At 40.9% G+C, this 20255-nt stretch overlaps 1 protein-coding gene across 1 annotated transcript in view; it reads left to right on the top strand.

The window, feature by feature from the left end:
- emp2 (epithelial membrane protein 2) overlaps positions 1-20255 on the top strand; it is a 40053-nt gene that overhangs the window by 14874 nt on the left and 4924 nt on the right. Inside the window, exons 2-4 of the mRNA XM_068056396.1 lie at positions 12380-12513; positions 17087-17183; positions 18331-18471. Of these exons, the coding sequence (XP_067912497.1) occupies positions 12436-12513; positions 17087-17183; positions 18331-18471 (316 nt within the window). The 5' untranslated portion in view covers positions 12380-12435. The remainder of the gene's footprint in view (positions 1-12379; positions 12514-17086; positions 17184-18330; positions 18472-20255) is intronic.

Consider the following 20255-nt stretch of genomic DNA (forward strand, 5'->3'; position numbering starts at 1 on the left):
GTCTGCGACATTCGGTGGTGGACAACTCTTTGCGCTGGAAGACCAGCAAGTTTCGGGCAGACCAAAGGGCGTCTTTCACCGAATTGATAGTCCTCCAGCAGCAGTTGATGTTTGTCTCGGTGTGCGTCCCTGGGAACAGCCCGTAGAGCACAGACTCCTGTGTTACAGAGCTGCTTGGGATGAACCTTGACAAAAACCACTGCATCTCTTTCCACACCTGCTTTGCAAAGGCACATTCCAGGAGGAGGTGGGCGACCGTCTCTTCCCCACCACAGCCAACGCGGGGGCATTGTGCGGAGGGGGCGAGACTTCGGGTGTGCATGAAGGATCTGACGGGGAGGGCCCTTCTCACCACCAGCCAAGCTACGTCTTGGTGCTTGTTTGAAAGTTCTGGTGATGAGGCATTCCGCCAAATGACTTTGACGGTCTGCTCGGGGAACCATCCGACAGGATCCACCGTTTCCTTTTCCCGTAGGGCCTTGAGGACATTCCGTGCAGACCACTGCCTGATGGACCGGTGGTCAAAGGTGTTTTCCCGCAGAAACTGTTCCACGAAGGATAGGTGGTATGGCACCGCCCAACTGCATGGAGCGTTCCGCGGCAATGTGACCAGGCCCATCCTTCGCAACACCGGGGACAGATAGAACCTCAGCACGTAGTGACACTTGGAGTTTGCGTACTGGGGATCTACACACAGCTTGATGCAGCCGCCCACGAAAGTGGTCATCAGGATGAGGGCCAAGTTGGGTACATTTTTACCGCCCTTGTCCAGAGATTTGAACATCGTGTCCTTCCGGACCCGGTCCATTTTAGATCCCCAGACGAAGCGGAAAATGGCTCGGGTGACTGCCACGGCGCAGGAGTGGGGTATGGGCCAGACCTACGCCACGTAGAGCAACAACGTGAGCGCCTCGCACCTGATGACCAGGTTCTTACCCACAATGGAGAGAGATCGCTGCCCCCACATGCCCAACTTTTGTCGTACCTTGGCTACTCGCTCCTCCCATGTTTTGGTGCACGCCCCGGCCCTTCCGAACCATATCCCCAGCACCTTCAGGTAATCTGACCTGACGGTGAAGGGGACAAAGGATCGGTCAGCCCAGTTCCCAAACAACATGGCCTCGCTCTTGCCGTGGTTAACTTTGGCTCCCGAGGCCAGTTCGAACTGTTCGCAGATGCTCATCAGTCTGCGCACGGACAGCGGATCCGAGCAGAAAACGGCGACGTCATCCATGTACAGGGAGGTTTTGACCTGAGTGCCTCCGCTGCCTGGGATTGTCACCCCTCTTATGCTCGCATCCTTCCTAATAGCCTCCACATCACGAGATGCACGTGTCGTTACACATTTTAAGTATCCCTTTAAATTTAGAGTTGGGCTGTTCATGGGTGATGTCTGTCAGGAAGCACTTCATACAAAGGGTAGTAGAAATCTGGAACTCTCTTTCCACCATAAAGTTGCTGAGGCTGGGGAATCAATTGAAAATTTCAAAATTGTGTGCGCTAGATTGTTATTAGGTGAGGGTATTAAGGGTTACAGCACCAAAATGGGTCGGATGGAGTTAAGATACAAATCAGCATGATCTTATTGAATGGCAGAAAAGCCTTGAGGGGCTGAATGGCCTATTCCTATGATCTGTAGAATTTTCTGAACTATCCACTCAAATTAAGCTGGCCAGACCAAAACTGGACAGGTGGCAACCCTAGTAACTGGATGCAAAATAAAATTTGATGCTAATTAAGTTGAAACACCAAATGCTTTATGTTGCCAAAATAATAAATTAGACAGACTCTATTGCCAAGTTGTAACATGGGAACTAGAAGACTAGTGTAATCAGTCAAGCAGTAGCCTTCCAGTTGGAGTTGAATCATGGAACTACTTGATCAACTCGGGAAAGCCAAGAGAAGCTCCTGATGCTTGCAGTGAAGAACAGAAATAAAATAGTTGACCTTTCTAAGTTTGCAAAAATAATTCAGCAGCAAAATCTAAACTAACCAGATTACAGTTAAGCATTGCTTTCAATATTTGTTTCCAATTCTTAACATTCATCAGAAGATGTAACAATGTTGAAAAATTCCAGCAATACTAAAGGGTTAGCTTAACCCCAATCTCATTCCAAACCAGTTTTTTTGCTTGGGTTAATTGTAAGTTTTAATCCTCCCTAAAGAAAGAGGAGAGTAAATGACAGCAGATACACTAATATACTTTGAGGGTTAAAAGCAGACAGTCCTTCCCCCTTTCTCTGTTTTTCACCCCTCCCCACCCCATTGGCCCTGCTCCTTCTGAAACCGGAAATAAGACTTGATTTTCTAAGATGTAAAGCATTTGGATTTGGGACTGACTAACTCTAAATTATTAATTACTTGCTGGGACAGTTGAGGCATTTCTTCATGTCATGCAGACCCCCACCTGCCAAGAATGAGGCATATTTTGTCATATAAACATTGATTTTAAACTGTTGCTGGAGTGAGGAAATGACTTGTTAAACAGATCAGCCATGGCTGGAAAAAATTTTTACATACTAACAGTGCTTGGAGAGACAAAGGGGCTATTCCCTGCTCTCGTTTAACCTGCAGTGGAATTTGAGCACCAGGTATTGTGTGTAAGAGACATTCCAGGATCAGCTAAGACAAGAGAATCCACAAACCGATGTGGTCAGACCAGCTAGTCACATGACTAACCTTGGCAACCTGGGTTTTTCTGAATTGTACAAAGAGTTTGAACTAGAAAAAGACTGTTTGCTCCTGGAGTGAGAAGACTTCTTCTGTCTGCTGCCATCTTTCTCACAAGCCTCTGGACCCACTGAGGACACATGAACTTCCAGAGAAAAGTCTCCTTCATTGAACAAGAATACTGGATCCCAACAAAAAGCAAGACCTATCTACAATTGAGGACTTTACAGCGAGCTTGAAGGACAGTAACCAAAACCATCTTCAGATATTGCCTCAAACTTTTCCACTTTATTTCTTCTGCTCTTTTCTGTCTCTATCTGCATGTGTCTATTGCATATGCATGTTAGCGTGGGCGTGTTGCGTATCCATAGGCATTAACTGAATTAGAATTTAAGTTTAATAAAGTTCAACTTTTTTTTAAAACCCAAGAAAAAGCCTGTTTGGCTAGTTTCTTTGCCTGATAGTTGGAAGTTAGTGAATAAGGATTTACTAAGGGGAAGCTTAAAAAAAAAAATGGTGTGTTTTAAAATTAAACCCTATTACGGTCAGACCAGGTAAAGGCTGAGAGGGACCCCTAGACCCCAATGTAGATTATGTGAAAGATTTATTTTCATCTTGAATGTTTTCCAGTATTTAGTGGCCTTTTTTCCCCCCTCTTCCCACCCCCCCGCCTCCACCCCCACCCCCAAGTCTATCTGGCAGCCAGATAGCCTGTGAGTCCAAATCTACCGATGTATAGCATTTTAGATATCATTGAGTGAGTGGGCAGAGCGCTATTAAAATCTCATAAAACTGCAAACTCTTCTCCTTGCTATATTGGATTTTAAATTGAACTGTTGTGTAAAATTTGTTTTTTTTTAATTGCCATTCTAAGCACAAACCAAACATTGTGCTCTGTTCTACAATAGCAGACTTATGTGCATCTTTCTTTATCGTGTATCAAGCTAATTTAAAGACAATATATATTCAAAATTACTCTTCTCCCTCAACTGCTGAAGTTGAGGCTTAGTTATGCATGCAGACTTGGGTTGTTTTAGACATGTGAAACCAAGATGGGTAAATAGAGTTAAGATACATCTCAGCCATGAGCTAATTGAATGACAGAGCAGGAACAAGGGGCTGAATGGTCTTCTCTTCCTATCTTGAGTACCTTGCCAAATTAGGCTTTTGTGAACCTAGAAAGCTATTCAATTGAGGGAACATATCATAGCTAAGACAGGTCTGTCCTTATCCAACATCTGTACATACACGTTCTAGAACACATTGGATAGAGATTGGGAGTGAAAACTTGGCTGACTTTTCCCTTCCTACCTTGAGGTGCTGAGGCCATTCATAGTATCCTGACTGGGATGAAATAACCCTGTATAGACCAGGAATACACCCTGGACCTTCTGCTCTCTACACAATTGAGGGAGCCAAGATTTTGTTTAAGGTTCAAATAATAACTGGAGAAATCAGAATTCTGTAAATGCAGGGAGTCGTACCAACACTTCTGTCACAGTATTTTCTAACTTGTTTCTTCCTTTTCTGTTGCTGGTTCAGTGTGTTTCTGTGATTATAGTGCGTGGGCATAATGGTTTCCTTCCCCTCACAACTGACCTAGTTTGCCTCATTCCTGACTTAAAAAAAAAATTCCTTCATTGCATTATGCACAGTTATATAATGGCATAGTGCACGACACGCTTAAGGTGCGTTAGCATGAGTTGGCATTAAATGGAATAAGAACTGTAAGTTCCTCAATTTGCTGGCGGCCAGCGAGTAGGGCAAGGCAAATAATATGGAGCAGAAGTGCTACAGGATAAATAGCGTGGAGCAAATTCAGTGCAGCTAATTTTGTGGCTTTATGCGAGTAGGTGGCAGTATAACAAGCGCACTGTAAGCAAACACCCTGTACTGACTAAGTGGGAATACATTTTCTGCTGTCTTTGAACCCCTCCCTCCAGCTGCAGATCCTAGTCTACCATGCCCTAACCCAGGCAATTGTAATGTTGAAAGAAAAATTGCAGAAATTCTCACTTTACCAGTAACCGTGGTACTCTGAAGAAGGGGAGAGAGAACTGTGGGATTATGCTCCTACTCGCTATAATACTTGGCATTGATTATGTTTTATCCATCATATTTACCTACTAGTGGAAGGGCAGAGAATATCTTTAGAACATGAAGAGTGCACAGTGACTTTTCTTTTAATGTCTTAATCATGCTTACAGCTCCTTCAGAGCCTGGCAAATGAGAACATAGTTAACTAAGGCACTTTTTACTTTCTATGTAACAGAAATTCAGACACTCAAATTATCACCTGCACTGTTAAACTGTCATTTTATGGCTATTACATTTTGTGTAAATGAACTGGTAAAGTTTTCAAGTGCTGTGGTTGGCTAGTGGATGTTGGAAGTAGTCTAAAAGTGCCCTGCAAATTGATCTGAATAACAGATCAGATGCATGCTGTTTGTTGCTGCTACTTAATACCATTTGATGACTGGATTTGCTGTCACTGGCATTCAAAATACATCATGATTCCCATTGGCAGTTTCTTGCAAAACCAAATTTGCCCAAGGTGGTCCTATTTGAATCTATTTTCATCCATTTCTGTTTGGCCACTTGGTTGATTTCATACTTCAGGGTTGGGCTTTGGTACTTGGTAGTCCATTGTTTTTTGCATCCATTAAAGTGAATGGGAAGAAATATCATGAGTACGCAGGTGCATAATCTGAAAACTCTGGTCCTGATAACACTGCCAGCCCTGTCCTGTAAGTGGAACCATTGATCATTACAACATGTATCACTTGAAATTGACTTACAACTGATTGAAATTCTGAAGTACAAAGTCTTAGAATTCCAGATTTCCTGAAAGATAGAAATCAAGATCTGAATCCAAATTCCGATTGAGATTGATGTAGCTGGGAGCTCCATCAATTACTGAATTGTATTCAAACAGGTTGGAAATGTGAAGTTTTCAAACTGGCAGATGCACAACCATTTTCAGTGTGTCAGTATTTTTCTGCAAGTTAAATATGCAAGCAATTATCATTATTGTACATTTTGCTGCACAGCACATGCCAACCACAGAGCCAAAATGTACAGCCAAAGAACAGAGGCTCCGTTCTGATAGCTGAAATGCTGGCAATGACCCTGTGTGTGTAAGTACTCAGCAGGTTCCAGGTTTTTCTCTTCGTACTGTCTAGTCTCATAGAATTATTTTGTCAATCCTAATTTACTGCATGTAACAGGATTCATGATTTTCATGAAGTAGATTCAATTATCTTTGTGATGGCTATCAAGAAATAGAACATTCACATCCTATTTAAGTCAGTGTGATGCTGCTTGACTCATCGAGCAGGTGTTCATGCATATCCATCTGCTTCTTCTTTGATACCCCTTCATACTATTCAATCTAGCCATTCAGCCATTTCCATTCGTTTCTAAGGATGATTCTGTACCCCTGTGTATTGACCTGCTTTGTTCACTAGGTGCGACTACAAATATGAAGTCAGATTTTTTTTCATCCAAGGTACTTTTATTTTTAGATATTTAAGTTTGTTTTCCCTAGTTCTTTTTCTTATGCTGTTTCTGTTCATTGAGAGATTGGGACAGTTCAAATTGCTGACACATTGTCAGTTGATGTATTGAGAGTATGAGAAGAGATTTCCCTCAGTCAAACTATCCTGCCTTTGACCGACTGCCTATCTGTGATTCACATGGTCCTTCAGCAGAAGGCAGATGAAACTGAGATTTTACATAGTCTCCTACAGTGCTGAGGAATCTAATGTAACTTTTCAGTTGCCTTATGCACAGATTTTCTCAGCATGGAGGGGATTAGCTACATCTCTGATTTTAACAAAGCAAACGTTTGCACAGTAGCATTTTGCTTTGGCAAGCAGCAAATTTGTCATTTGTCCTGCATTTTTCTGGTATTCCTTGTAGGGTGGAAGATTTTTTTTTTCTTAATACCCTCCTTATTCCTCACAATTAAGTTGGTTGGTGGTAAGAATTTATTTGCCACAGTCCCCCAAACATTAAAACCTCCAACCATATGAGCACATCATGAGATGTAGTCGGAGGGAGTTGGACTGAATTACATTGCGGGGTTGAATGAACTTGAATACTGAGGGTGACCATTGAAAGACTGAATGTATACTGTTGCAATAGTATGGCTTTGGGCCATAAAATAAATGTTCAGATAGTTTTTCAATTTGTGCCTTTTTGTTTTTTAAAAAAATGGGATGTCAGGGTTATAATAAAGAACACGTACACATTGAAGGAACGTTTGGCATTGCATTTGGAATGAGTAAGTTTACTTCAGCTTTGTGCAGTGGACCACACCCATTGTTTAGAAAAGGATTCATCAGCACGGCATTCAACTATGGAGAAGTTGAATCCTTGCTGGCATTTGCTTTATGCTCACTAATATTCAGATCTTTGTCCAAATTGTGTTGTCTTTTTTTTCTGAAGAGGGGGAGAAAGAGAATGTGTGGGAGGTACATATGCAAAATTTCAACCACTCTGGAATTCTTAAAAGTAGTGCAATGAATTCTTTCATAGTAGCTTTGTAACAAGGCACCATTGTTAACATTAGGGAGGGAGAATTTGCTGCCGAGTGACTGGTCTCCCTTATGTTCTGAACAGCCTGTTTTGAATCTAAGGAAACAAAAAAATTTGAGAGCAGTGGAAGGTGTGGCAGCTCTGAATATTTGCAGACTAATCCTATCAGCTGACCTTCACCTTTTAAATGTGTAGATAAGAGCTATAACCTAAAGTTGATTCAATTTACCATTAATATGTTAACTGAAATCCTTAGGTTTTGTGATGGAAGTACATTGGGACCCTGCTATAACAGTCTGCTACAGGGCTAACTATATCATGGACCTCAAATTTTCATGTAAATTTATCATTTTGGAACATTGAAGTATAAATGCTCCACAAATGACTTAAGAACCAGCCAATTGGATGGCAGCCTCATGACTAATTAAGGCGCCAGTTTTCTCTGTATAAATTCTGGTCAAACTTGCACTGATACCCATACAATGATCAATGCAAAATCATGCGTACTAAGTCGTGAAAGAGAAAATCTTACACCATTACCCAGATCAAGGAAGGTGTTACATGGACATCTGTTTCACAAAGAATGGGGTCCACTGAATCAATGCTTTGTGGGTGGCTTAAAGATGAAAAGAAGTTAAGGATGTCATTGGATAATGAATGAAGGTGGCCAAGCAAGAAAGAGCCCAAAATGCTGACAACATACTTCTCCACAAGACCGTATACATGTGGTTCAGCCAGCAGAAAGATGAGGGCTTATCTATGTCCAGTCCTGCTGTTCAAGCTCCGGTTAAGAAGTTTTGCTACCTATGAATGGAAATACCAACGCCCCAATAGAGTATGGAGCCAGCAAAGAACTAATCAAGAGAATGGTGGACAGTAAAGATGAGGTGACCACTTACTTGAAGAAACTTGACATGAAAGAGGGAAGTGGCAAGAAGTGATCAACTCCTGGAGACACCCCTGGGTACTGCATTCGAGATGGAAACCAACAGTGATGACATTGAGGTTTTCAGTGGCTTCACCTGAAGAAATACTTGAAAGCCAAGAATTGTGGATTATGATTCAATGCCCACAATCTAAACAATGCCAGGTCTATACTTGGAGCCGAATTAGATACTGACCACGTCAATGCATGGCTGAATATTGACGCCCAAGATGCTACCAATGGGACGATGGCAAATGATCAAATATTGGCCAGCGTAACAGATTCAAACCCTCAAGGTGTCCAAGCGAAAGACAATGATGATCCACTGCCATCATCCCAAACAGTTATCAACTATCTAGACGAATCACCTGGGATGATTGGAAACCAACGAGAAATGAACTGCAAGTATGGTACAACTTCAGAACGTTCTACATCTAGCAAAGGCTGAGGTGAAGAGTAAATGTGAACAGTTTAAAAATTACTGATTTCTTCAACATGTCCATCTGTTCAATAATCGTTTTTATTTTTGTACATTTGTTACCAGAAGCAATAATTGATTTTATTTGAATTGACTGTCTTTTTGTTTTATTATTCTAGGATGATGCTTTTGAAAGGGCCTCATTTATAATGTGGCCTCATGATGTGGACCCAGTGGGCCATGTTGTAGTGGGTTCCCAGTGTACTATTTCAAATCTGTGTTGATTTATTTAGAGTTGTGCACTGTTAAATGTTTTCACATACACGCTTACACAGGATCCACATTGGTGATAATACAGTAAGCTTGAACTTGCACTCATAACATTGCGCAGACAGTTGCCAGCTCACATTGCCATCGTTTAAGTAGATTCCCTGCCATGACTGCCTCTTAAACAAGGATGCTATGTAATTTTGGTACATAAGACTGTAACCTATCCATTGCTTTAGGTGGCACTCAAAGCTTGAGCTCCACATTCATACCTTATAGTGTTATAGAATCATAGAAAGATGCAGTGCAGAAAGAGATCATTCTGCCCATCCTGCCTGTGCTGGCTCTTTGAAAGAGCTATCCAATTAGATCCACTCCCCTGATCTTTCCTCATAGCCCTGCAAATTTTTCCTCTTCAAGTATTTATCCCTTTTGAAAATTATTTAAGCCCTTTATGTATTTACACTTTTATATTTTTGTTTGGTAAACTCATTATATTACATAATCAGTTTGTATTCCCATGGGAGGGTGAGTTGTGAGGAGGATGCAGAGAGGCTTCAGGGTGATTTGGACAAGTTGAGTGGGTGGGCAAATACATGGCAGATGCAGTATAATGTGGATAAATGTGAGGTTATCCACTTTGGTAGCAAAAACAGGAAGGCAGATTATTATCTGAACGGCTATAAACTGAGAGAGGGGAATATGCAACGAGACCTGGGTGTTCTCGTACACCAGTCGCTGAAGGTAGGCATGCAGGTGCGACAGGCGGTAAAAAAAGGCAAATGGTATGTTGGCCTTCATAGCGAGAGGATTCGAGTACAGGAGCAGGGATGTCTTACTGCAATTATATAGGGCCTTGGTGAGGCTACACCTGGAATATTGTGTGCAGTTTTGGTCTGCTTACTGAGGAAGGATGTTGTTGATATAGAGGGAGTGCAGCAAAAGTTTACCAGACTGATTCCTGGGATGGCGGGACTGACGCCTCAGGAGAGATTGAGTCGGTTAGGATTATATTCTCTAGAGTTCAGAAGAGTGAGGTGGGATTTCATAGAAACCTATAAAATTCTAACAGGACTTGACAGGGTAGATGCAGGAAGGATGTCCCCAACGGTGGGGGAGTCCAGAACCAGGGGTCATAGTCTAAGGATACAGGGTAAACCTTTCAAGACTGAGATGAGGAGAAATTTCTTCACCCAGAGAGTGGTGAGCCTGTAGAACCTGCTACCACAGAAAGCAGTTGAGGCCAAAACATTGTATGTTTTCTAGAAGGCGTTAGATATAGTTCTTGGGGCAAAAGGGATCAAAGGATTTGGAGGGAAAGCGGGAACAAGTTACTGAGTTGGATAATCAGCCATGATCATAATGAATGGTGGAGCAGGCTCGAAGGGCTGAATGGCCTACTCCTATTTTCTATGTTTCTATATTTAATAAGGACTCTTGTTGCAAAACTTTCTTTTATAGATCAAAGGTGAAATTGTATCATGGAACAAATAAATAGGGTCTTAAATTGCTGGAGTCATTCTGGATAGGCTGATGGAATTCCTATGAGAAAGATGTAGGAACATTCAGGCTGTTCTCTAATATGGCAAGAATTTGTGGAAACTATAATGAATCATGACTACAGAAAACAGCACTCCCATTTAATGGGGACAGTTTCATACTACAAAGGCTTCAAACACAGATGGTTGACCGAGAGACTTGGACTCTTGGCAGTCAACTGTGTTCATGCTGAGATTTAACCTCTGTCTTCTGTAGCCAGAACAAGGACTGCAACCAACAACAGTAACTTGATTCTCCAGTTGACAGTAGTCATATTGCTATTTGCAGCAGCTTGTTTCTGAGTACTAGTGTTTGGGAGTTGCTGTGAGAAGGGCTGGGTCAACAGCATCATATATTCTGTGCGAGATTCTCCACTAAGTACTAACTTAGTTTGCAATGACAATGCAATGTGTAATCAGTCAATAAAAATAGTCTATAGCGATCAGAATTCCTATGAACGCCAAAGGAAGCAGACCATTGAATTTCCAAGTAGAGGATTCAATCTAAACTAATAAAGTGCTTTTTTAAATAAAAAAATTGCCTTTTGAATTAAATTATTTCAAAATATTTTTGTTTCCACTTATTTATGCAACATTTACCAAAATAGCTCTCTTTTTGGCAAGTGTTTGCATTCATTCTCTCAAATATGTGCGTGCACTTGTGTGTGCCCATTATGTTATAATTAATAGAGCACTGACTATATTCACTATGTTGATTAAAATTAAATTAATTATAAACAATTTATCCTTAAGACATTGTATTTAGGTGAGAACAGTACTCCTAGGGAGTAAGTTCTATTGAATGGAAAGTAGTTTCACCACATAATTGGAAGAAAATTGTCTTGCTCCTGATGAATTAATTTTGTAAGTGAACTCCACTATATTGGGCCTTTTAGATGGCAATGTCCTGGTGGGCTGTTGAGCAGATCTACTGGATATGTAACCTCAATGCTGAGTGAGAACTGACCCCCCCCACCCTTCACAATTCTTGATGTCAATTTTAGTGTTGGACGATAGTTCTGAAGTTCTGCTCAAGTAATATGGTCAAGATCCCAGACTGGGAAGGCACTAACCACTGCATAGCTGTAAGTGGCAGGAACATTTGATATGTCATTGATTCATTTTTTTTTCCTGATCAGTAACTATTAAGTAAAATTGCTTTAATTCAACAGTTTTAACTTTGAAACAAATAGAGAATTGAATCCATAATCTTAAAACCTCAGCATGGTCCTGATGCTGGTACACTCACTTTCTATGTCAGCTGTGGTTCAGTTAAGTAGCACCCTTGCCTCTGAATCATTACCTTCTGGGTTCAAGTCCCACTCTAGGACTTGAGGGCAAAAGTTAAGGCTGACACTCTAGTGCAATACTGAGGGAGCGCTGCACTGTACATGGTCTTTTGGATGAGACATTAAACAGAGGCCCCATCTGCTTGCTTGGGTGGATGTAAAAGATCCCATGGCAATATTTTGAAGAGCAGGGGAGTTATCCATGGTGCCCTGGCCAAATATTTATCCCTCAATCAAAATCAACAAAAAAAAAGGCCATTATTGCATTGCTGTTTGTGGGGGTTTGCTGTGTGCATACTGGTGCTGTGTTTCTTGAATTACTACAGTGAGTACACTTGAAAATACTTCATTGGCTGTTAAGTGCTTTGAGATGTCTGGTGGTCATGAAAGGCGCTATTTAAATGCAAGTCTTTTTCTTATAGCACTGTCTTTTTTTCATTTTTATAAGTGCTGTACACTGGTTCTGTTGAGATGCATTTGAGATTTTTTCGGGCAGGAACTGGCCATATATTAAACTGCTAAGCAGGCACTTTAAATGGGAAAAAAACATTTAAAAATAGTTTTGCCAGATGTGCCTGGCTCCAAACTTAACTGTCTGTTCCCTCCGCAACAATCTTTTCCATGAATTGTGCAAGCATGTCATTTTATCTGTGTACCACACACAGTCTGTCCTTGTTTATTGTTGTACATAAAAATGCATGAAAAACTAATTTGTATTTTTTTGTTTTTACAGCAAACCCTTGCCGTTTGAAGTTCAGCCTGAGACACGTATAAACACCTTTTATCGTGATGCTTGTGCTTCTGGGATTTATTCTGGTCTTTCACGTAGCGACAGCAGCCCTGCTGTTCATCGCCACAATAGATAATGTGAGTAAACTATCGAGTTTGTATAGGTACAAACTATACAAGTTAACCAGATTTTTGGTAAATGATGGATCGTAAAGACAAGTTATTATGAGGTTCTTTATGATGTGGGTGTTAATAGTAGGGATGAAAACCTACTCCAAACCGATAGGGTTGAAGCTCCCTAAAAGGGAAGCATGATCAAGTTTGGGTTTGACTTCCAAAATGGAAGAATAATAACTTGCAATTATAAAGTGTCTTTTTTTAAATAAAAAAATGTCTCAAGGCACTTCAGAGGCTTAAGGAAAACAAATGAATGTTAAGTTAGGAGGGGTGACCAAAAGCTTGGTTACATCTCACCTATCGACGGGCTGGCTCAGTTCAGCTTCTGCAAACAGTGACAAATCACATGACTTGTCTTTGTAATGAGAGTATTGTGGTTGGCACATCTGGTAACCTAATATTATCCATAATTGTATTTTAAAGTGAATAGATTTTAGGAGTTTTCCATTTTTGTTCTCATAAAGGAAGTAAGCAGCTCATTAAGTGCTTGTCTGGGTAATTTTAAGTTAATGCTGTTACAACCAAGGTGGGAGGAGTGTACTGTTAATTCAGTCCCACTTCTCCACAGGTCACAGCATATCATTAAATTTTCCCACTCACTGAAACAGCCAATTAGATACTCTTTGTCCCCAGAATAAAGCACACCAACCAGGTTTCTTTAATCAACAACAAAATTAACTGTTTTATTATAAAACCAAGTCTTAACCAATAGTGAAGTAAATCTATGTACGAATTGAGATATTAAAGCTCCTTATTTTTCCCTAGCCCTCATGCACACGCACATACATCCAAAAACCGGTTAATCAGGGAAAAAAGGGATTTATGGTTGACAGCTGTTTCAAAGGAATGAAAAGAATAATAAACTTAGACTGTCATGATCTGGAAGGAACTTCTTCCATTTGGCGAGGTGTCCCACTGTTGAATAGTTGGATGCCACTCGTAGTCTTTCCAGCCTTCACATAGGTCTTCCATCTGGGGTGTAGCAACAGGTGGCCATTCTCACATTTGATACTGAAGTCTTTTTTTTTAAAGATGCAAGATTTCTGCAAATTCAGGGTTTCTTTGAAAGTGCAGGAGGCAACAGTATCACTTCTTACAAGCTTTTGCTTTTCAAGAGCAAGGATTCTTTAGAGAGGTAATACTTTTCTGGTGGTACGTCTGATTTCCAAGTAGGTCCAAATCAAATGTCAATGCGTGCTTTAGTCCAAACCCACTGGCTTTTTAAAGTTCAAAAATGAAACCAAAACCTTCCAGAAACAAGTCAATGCCAAGTCAAAAATTCTCTCTTGTCACAAGAGAGTGGCTCTTAGGTCAAACCCCCTGCTGGTTTCCTTTTGAAATTACCTGCTTACCAGCCCTTGTTTACAAGTTCAACTTTTGTTGAACTTCCTTTCAAAACATCCATAAAATACAATTATCTCCAGATATCTCAATGTCCACTGAAATCCTTTTCAGTTTTTAATAACATAGAATCCCAAGTTTTAGTACCAAAAAAAATGGAAATCCTCATAACCATGCTCATTTGCTCCTCCTTGTCAACTGTCAACTCATCTCAAAGCTCCCCACCCATGCTGTTAGTAAAATATTTCTGTCTGCTGTCTGCTGTAGGTGGGAATTCTCATGAGAACAGGAGTTCCTGCTTATAGTATGGACTGGTTGGGATCCCTTCATTTAGTAACAGGCTCTGATGGGAGTCCTACAGAAGAGAAAGGGGTGGAGCAATGGCATGTAATAATGGAGAAAACAACAGGAAATGGATAGTAGTGATGTTGGAAGGGGAAAATGAGTGGTAGTGAAGTGAGGAGGGTTAGGGTAGTGGAAACTGGAAGTGGTGCTTTGGGGTAGAATAGGAAGTGCAGTAGAAGGTGGGTGGAGGGAGGAAGAGAGGAAAAAGTGCTAGCTTGAATGAGGGAAATGCTAACTTTCATGGGGGAAAGAAGAATGCCAGTTTGCAGTGGGCTGCAGGGGAAAGAATGCTATTGACTTGACTTGGCTCATTGTAAACTCGAAATACTATGCTCTGTCATCCCTGCCAAAGTCTTTGAGGTAGGAGTTTAGCTGTAATGCTGCTGGCAATAGGCTGTGTAATACTTTTATTTCCTCATTTTAGTTGCCCAAGAAAGGGAGAGATCAGATTAAATTTCTGACAGTGAGTTCAGTGTGAGATGCGTATAAAAACACCTTTTTATTGTGTATCTGAGGAATCTGTCTGATATTCAAATGATATGGCTGGCGGGCAGCCATAAAGACAGGGCTAAAATGTGGCGAGTCGAAGAGACTTAGTAGTTGGCAGGAAAAAAGACAGAGGCGCAAGGGGAGAGCCAACTGTGCAACAGCCCCGACAAACAAATTTCTCTGCAGCACCTGTGGGAGAGCCTGTCACTCTAGAATTGGCCTTTATAGCCACTCCAGGCGCTGCTTCACAAACCACTGACCACCTCCAGGCGCGTATCCATTGTCTCTCGAGATAAGGAGGCCCAAAAGAATGGGTTTCAATGAACAAAACTGAAGTATTTCAGTGTCACTGAGCTGATTGGCCATCCCTTGGATCAATGCTCATCAGTGTTTTTTTTTTAACCTGGTGATTTTTTTCCTTTGTGCTCTGCCATCCCATAATAGGAGCAGTCACTGAAGACTCTGGTCTTCCTCGGAGAGAGGAGCACCAGTCAATCCTATTTCTAGAGGGGCATAAGCAAATCATGGAAGAAAATTGCTGTGGTTGAGTGGTTCTTAGCATGGTAAAAATGAACAGGCAGGCTGTTCCCATAGAGGTGTCAAAGGTATTTAATCTAAATTTGGTCAAGTCTGCAAAAATGAAATTTATCTAAATTGCCTGCCTATTAAATATGGATATATGAAGTAATTGATAAAGCAGTTGAGAAGTTCAGTTACATGAAATAGTGAAATATTCTTCCCACTGGTTGAAGAAAGGAACAGAGACCTAGGATTACTATCTTTAGAAACAGGAGAAATTAGACAAGTTTTTCAAAGGGTTATTAAAACATAGGATGCTTTATCAATTAAAGGGGAAATTGATTAAAGGTGGAATAAAAAAAGACAAAGGGCACAATCATTAGAGAGCTGCAGGTACTGAGTTAACAGCAGCACTGGCATGATGGCTGAATGGCCTTATTTTGTGCTGTTAATTTTAGGATTCTTTAGAAATTTAATGCTACCTTCATATAAATAGGACCCATTTGTATTACAGAACAAAATAAACAAAACTGTCTTTAACCTACAGGTTAAATAATACAATTCATTGTCTCTGATGTGGGATTATTCCAAATAATTTTATTAGCAAAATTAAAGGGACAGCGGCAGCATGGATATAATATTGGTTAAGGGATAGAAAGCAGAAAAAAGTGGTGAATGGTTGTTCAGTCTGGAGGAAAGTATACAATGGTGTTCCCCAAGGGCAAATATTTTAAACTGCTGCTCTTTTTGATATATATTTAATAACCTGGACTTGAGTATACAGGACAAAATTTCAGTGTTGTAGATGATGCGGAACTCTGAAATGTAATAAACAATGAGATTAATGATGGGTAAAATGGGCAGATGGAATTTAATGCAGTGAAACATTTAGTGGGAAGAATGAGGAGGGGTAATAGGAATTAAATGATACAATTTCAAAGGCAGTGCAGTAAGAGAAACCTGTGAGTGGATATACACAAATATTTGAAGGCGGTAGGACAAGTTGAGAAGACTTTTTGTTTAAAAAAGCATATGGGATCCTTGGCTTTATTAATAGAGGCATGCAGTGATTGAAGCAAAGATGTTATGCTAAACCGTTATAAAACACTGGGTATTAGCTGAAGTATTGTGTGGCGCCCAGAGTTGAACACTCTTTAGGAAGGATGTCCAGGTCTTGGAAAGGGTGCAGAAGAGACTTACTAGAATGGTATCACAGATGAGGGACTTTGGTTATGTAGAGGGGCTGGGGTTATTCTCCTTCGAGCAGAGAAGGATAAGAGGAGATTTGATAGAGGTGCTCTGAGTTTGATAAAGTAAATGAGGAGAATCTGTTTCCAGAAGTGGAAGGGTGGTCAGTAACCAAAAGACATAATTTAAGGTGATTGGCAAAAGAACCAGAGGTGACGATGAAGAAACATTTTTACACATCAATTTGTGATCTGGAATGCACTGCCTGAAAGGGTGGTGGAAATAGATTCAATAATAGCATTCAGAAGAGAATTGGATAACTACTTGAAGGAAAAATAAATTATAGGGCGATGAGGAACGTGTAGGGGACTGGGCTTAGTTGGATAGCTCTACCAAGAAACCAGCACTGGAATGCTTGGCCAAATGGCCTCATTCTGTGCTGCACTATTCTATGATTTTTAGATCAACCTAAAATGGGGCATTTCTGAAATTAATCCCTTTTGTAGAAAACGACTAACTTTCCTCTTTAATGGGAGATGAAAAGTTTTAGGTGTCTCACTTTTCAAAATGCAAGCTATGTTTGAAGGAAGAATGCATTTAACCCATGTTCCAGTCATTTAATTTTTCAAAATATATTTTTTATTTTCCGTAGGCCTGGTGGAAAACCGATGTAAGCAGCACCGATATATGGCAGACCTGCTACAACAATGGATCTGAATGTGGCGATGTATCTATTGAGCACTATGGAGGTATGTATTTACACTAACCATCTTGTCTTTGACCAACATTGAATTAATTTTAAGGGTTTTGATTTCTACCCACCTCCCCCCCTCCCCCACCCCACCCTCCACTCCTATCCCCAAAGCACTGTTGGAGCATGGTTTACACTGGTGTTTATTGCCTTCTGGTATCTGACTCAAATGGCCATTACTGATGTGTGAGGCTGGACGCTTGAGGGGCCAGAAATCCACAATCAAGCTCTGCTGCTGTAACAATGTTGAAAGAAGGACATCTCTGCTGGACACTTGTGCCTGACCCTGTTGAACTTAGGGTCAGGAAATTTAAGCAAAGTGGGTGGGTGCTTACACGAGTAGCAATGCAGCTCAGCAGCATCTGGGGACCAATGCAAGGAGCTCCAGCCTAAGATAGAAATCGAAAGTAAAAACGGACCTTTCCCAGATGGTTGCTTTGCTTACTGCAACCAATTACTTTGGAACTGACTGCTGAGGAAAGTGGCCTTTCCTATTTTGATGGGCTGTATTTAAAAACTGTACACGTGGCTTACCTTCAGTTACTGCCACAAATTCTGTTCCCTAGCCACTGACTTCATCCCTTTCCCTGGCAACTGCTGAGGCTGAACCAGACTGTTTGCAACATTGGTGTTGTATTTGACCCTGAGATGAGCTCCTGACCACAGATCTGCCATCACGAAGGCAACTTCTATAATGTTGCCCAACTCTGCTCCTGTTGAAACCCTCATTCAAGCTTTTTCTTCCTCTAGACTTGACTATTCCAATGCTCTCCTGGCTGGCCCCCCACCTTCCATCTCTGGGATGCTGCACGGCATGGAATCTCAGAAGGGGTTGGGGGAAGAAAGATAGAAAAATAATATAACAAAATCATAAATTTTATTTGCAGTAACTTATTGTATTGGTTTATTTGTGTGACATTTTTGGTCTCTCATCGCTTTGTCTTTTTTGGATGTCTTTCCTCTCTTTGCTAACTGGTAAAATAACCCTGAAATGTATTTCTAAAACTGCCAATTTCTTAACAAAAAAATGTATCGGAGCAAGTGGTGAGGACTTTTTAAAACCCAGAATTAAATTTGCTTTTACAGTCGTCCTAACATTTTGGCAAAAGTCAATCCCCTTAACCATCTTTGTTTTTATTCTGCAGATTGCATCAAGGCAATACAGGCAACAATGTGCCTGTCAGTGATTTTTTGCTGCATTTCATTCATTGTGTTTGTTGTTCAACTGTTCCGACTGCAGAAGGGGCAGAGGTTTTACATCGCTGGAACCTTGCAACTGCTTTCTAGTAAGTCTGCTTGTGTAACTGTAGCAAAAGTGCTTGCTCCCAAAACTCTTTGACTCCCTTCAGTCCAGCGGCTACCCTGGCTCAAGGCACAAACAACACCATCTATGACTCTGATCATGATGTATTATCCCTGCTTGTTCTCCTCAACCTGTCTGACATTGTCCAACATTGTTTTGCCTTTGTGTGGTTCCACTCCTGCATCATTCTTTATCTTCTCTTACCTCTGCAAATTCACCTCCTCCAGTTCCCCAGGGATATGCGGGCCGTTGGTGACATCATTTACAGGCATGGGATCAGCTTTCAGATGTATGCTAATGGCCCCTAGTGGTATCTATCATTTGCCTGGTCTCCATAACTACCTCTGTGCTGTCTGTCTGACTACTTAACTTGATTCCCATCAGGCAGTCTGACAGCATATAATTTCCACCAACTGAAGATTGAAGTCATTGCTTTTAGCCCCCCACCATGAATTCCTCTGCAGCTCGGCTGTGCAAGCCTTGATGTCCTACTTGATTCACAATTGAGCCCAAAGTCATACTATCCATTCCCAAATCTGTTTTCTTCTACTTGTGTAGCATTGCTTGCCCCTCCTGCTGACATTGTTATCCACACTTTTTTTTATTGCCTCTAGATTTCTGCAAAGTCCTCCTTGCCAGCCTCCTATTCTCCTCCTTTCAAAATCTCCACAATTTATTCAAAACACAGCCACTTGTATCATGTCCAACCCATCACTGACTATAATGGTCCCATGTTCCATAAAGCACTGAATTTAAAATCCACATCTTTTCAAATTCCTTCATCCTATCTTTGTAACCTCCCAAGTTGAGTCCCCTCCCACAGCCGTTTAGTCCTCTGAATTTGGCCTTCTGTACATTCCACCTGCTTTAACATCACAACTGGTGGTAGAGCCTTCAGTTGCCTCAGTCCCATAATCTAACATTCCTCCTTTAAACCCTTTGTCTCTCTCTTTCTCCCCACTTTTTAAAAGCCTCCATAAAACCTATCTCTTTGACCAATCTTTTGGTCAGCTTTCATGTCTAGATCCATGGTTCACTGTCAGTTTCTTTATCTATTTTCCCTGTGCAAAGTGTCTTTTTCATATTTTCCTAGATTAAAGTTACTATTGTGTCGTAACTTGTCACATGACATTGAAATAATTAACAATGCTACATCAGGATGCCATTGTGCATCAACAAAATCTATTGACACTAATCAGGGAAAAAAAATTAACAGACACGTGGAGAGGTTTGAGTTAATTAAGGATAGCCAGCACAAATCTGTAAAAGGGCAATCATGCTTGTCTAATCTAATTGAAATTTTTGATGAATTAACAGAGAAGGTTGATTGAAGGGAATGTGGTGGATATTGTCGAAATGGATTTTCAGAAAGCTTTTGATAAAGTACTACATAAAAGGCTGGTTAACACAATTTAAGGCTCATGGAATAGGACGGTCAGTGCCAATTGGATAAAAATTGGCTTAAGGACAGAAAACAGCGAGTTGTGGTAAATGGTTGTTTTTCAGACTGGAGGATGGTAGACAGTGGTGTTACCAAGGGTCAGTGCTACGACCACTGCTTTGTTTTTAAAACTGTATAAATGACTTGGATCTTGGAATACAGAGAAATTTGCCAATGATGTCAAACTTTGGAGGTGTGGCAAACAGTGAGGATGATATGAACCGCCTGCAACAGGACATAATTAGGATAGCAGAATGGGCAGACAAGATTTTAATATTGATAAGTGTGAGGTGTATTTTGGCAGAAGAAATAGGGGAGGCAATATA

Source organism: Heterodontus francisci, chromosome 24, assembly GCF_036365525.1.
Source record: "Heterodontus francisci isolate sHetFra1 chromosome 24, sHetFra1.hap1, whole genome shotgun sequence".
Classification (NCBI taxonomy): domain Eukaryota; kingdom Metazoa; phylum Chordata; class Chondrichthyes; order Heterodontiformes; family Heterodontidae; genus Heterodontus; species Heterodontus francisci.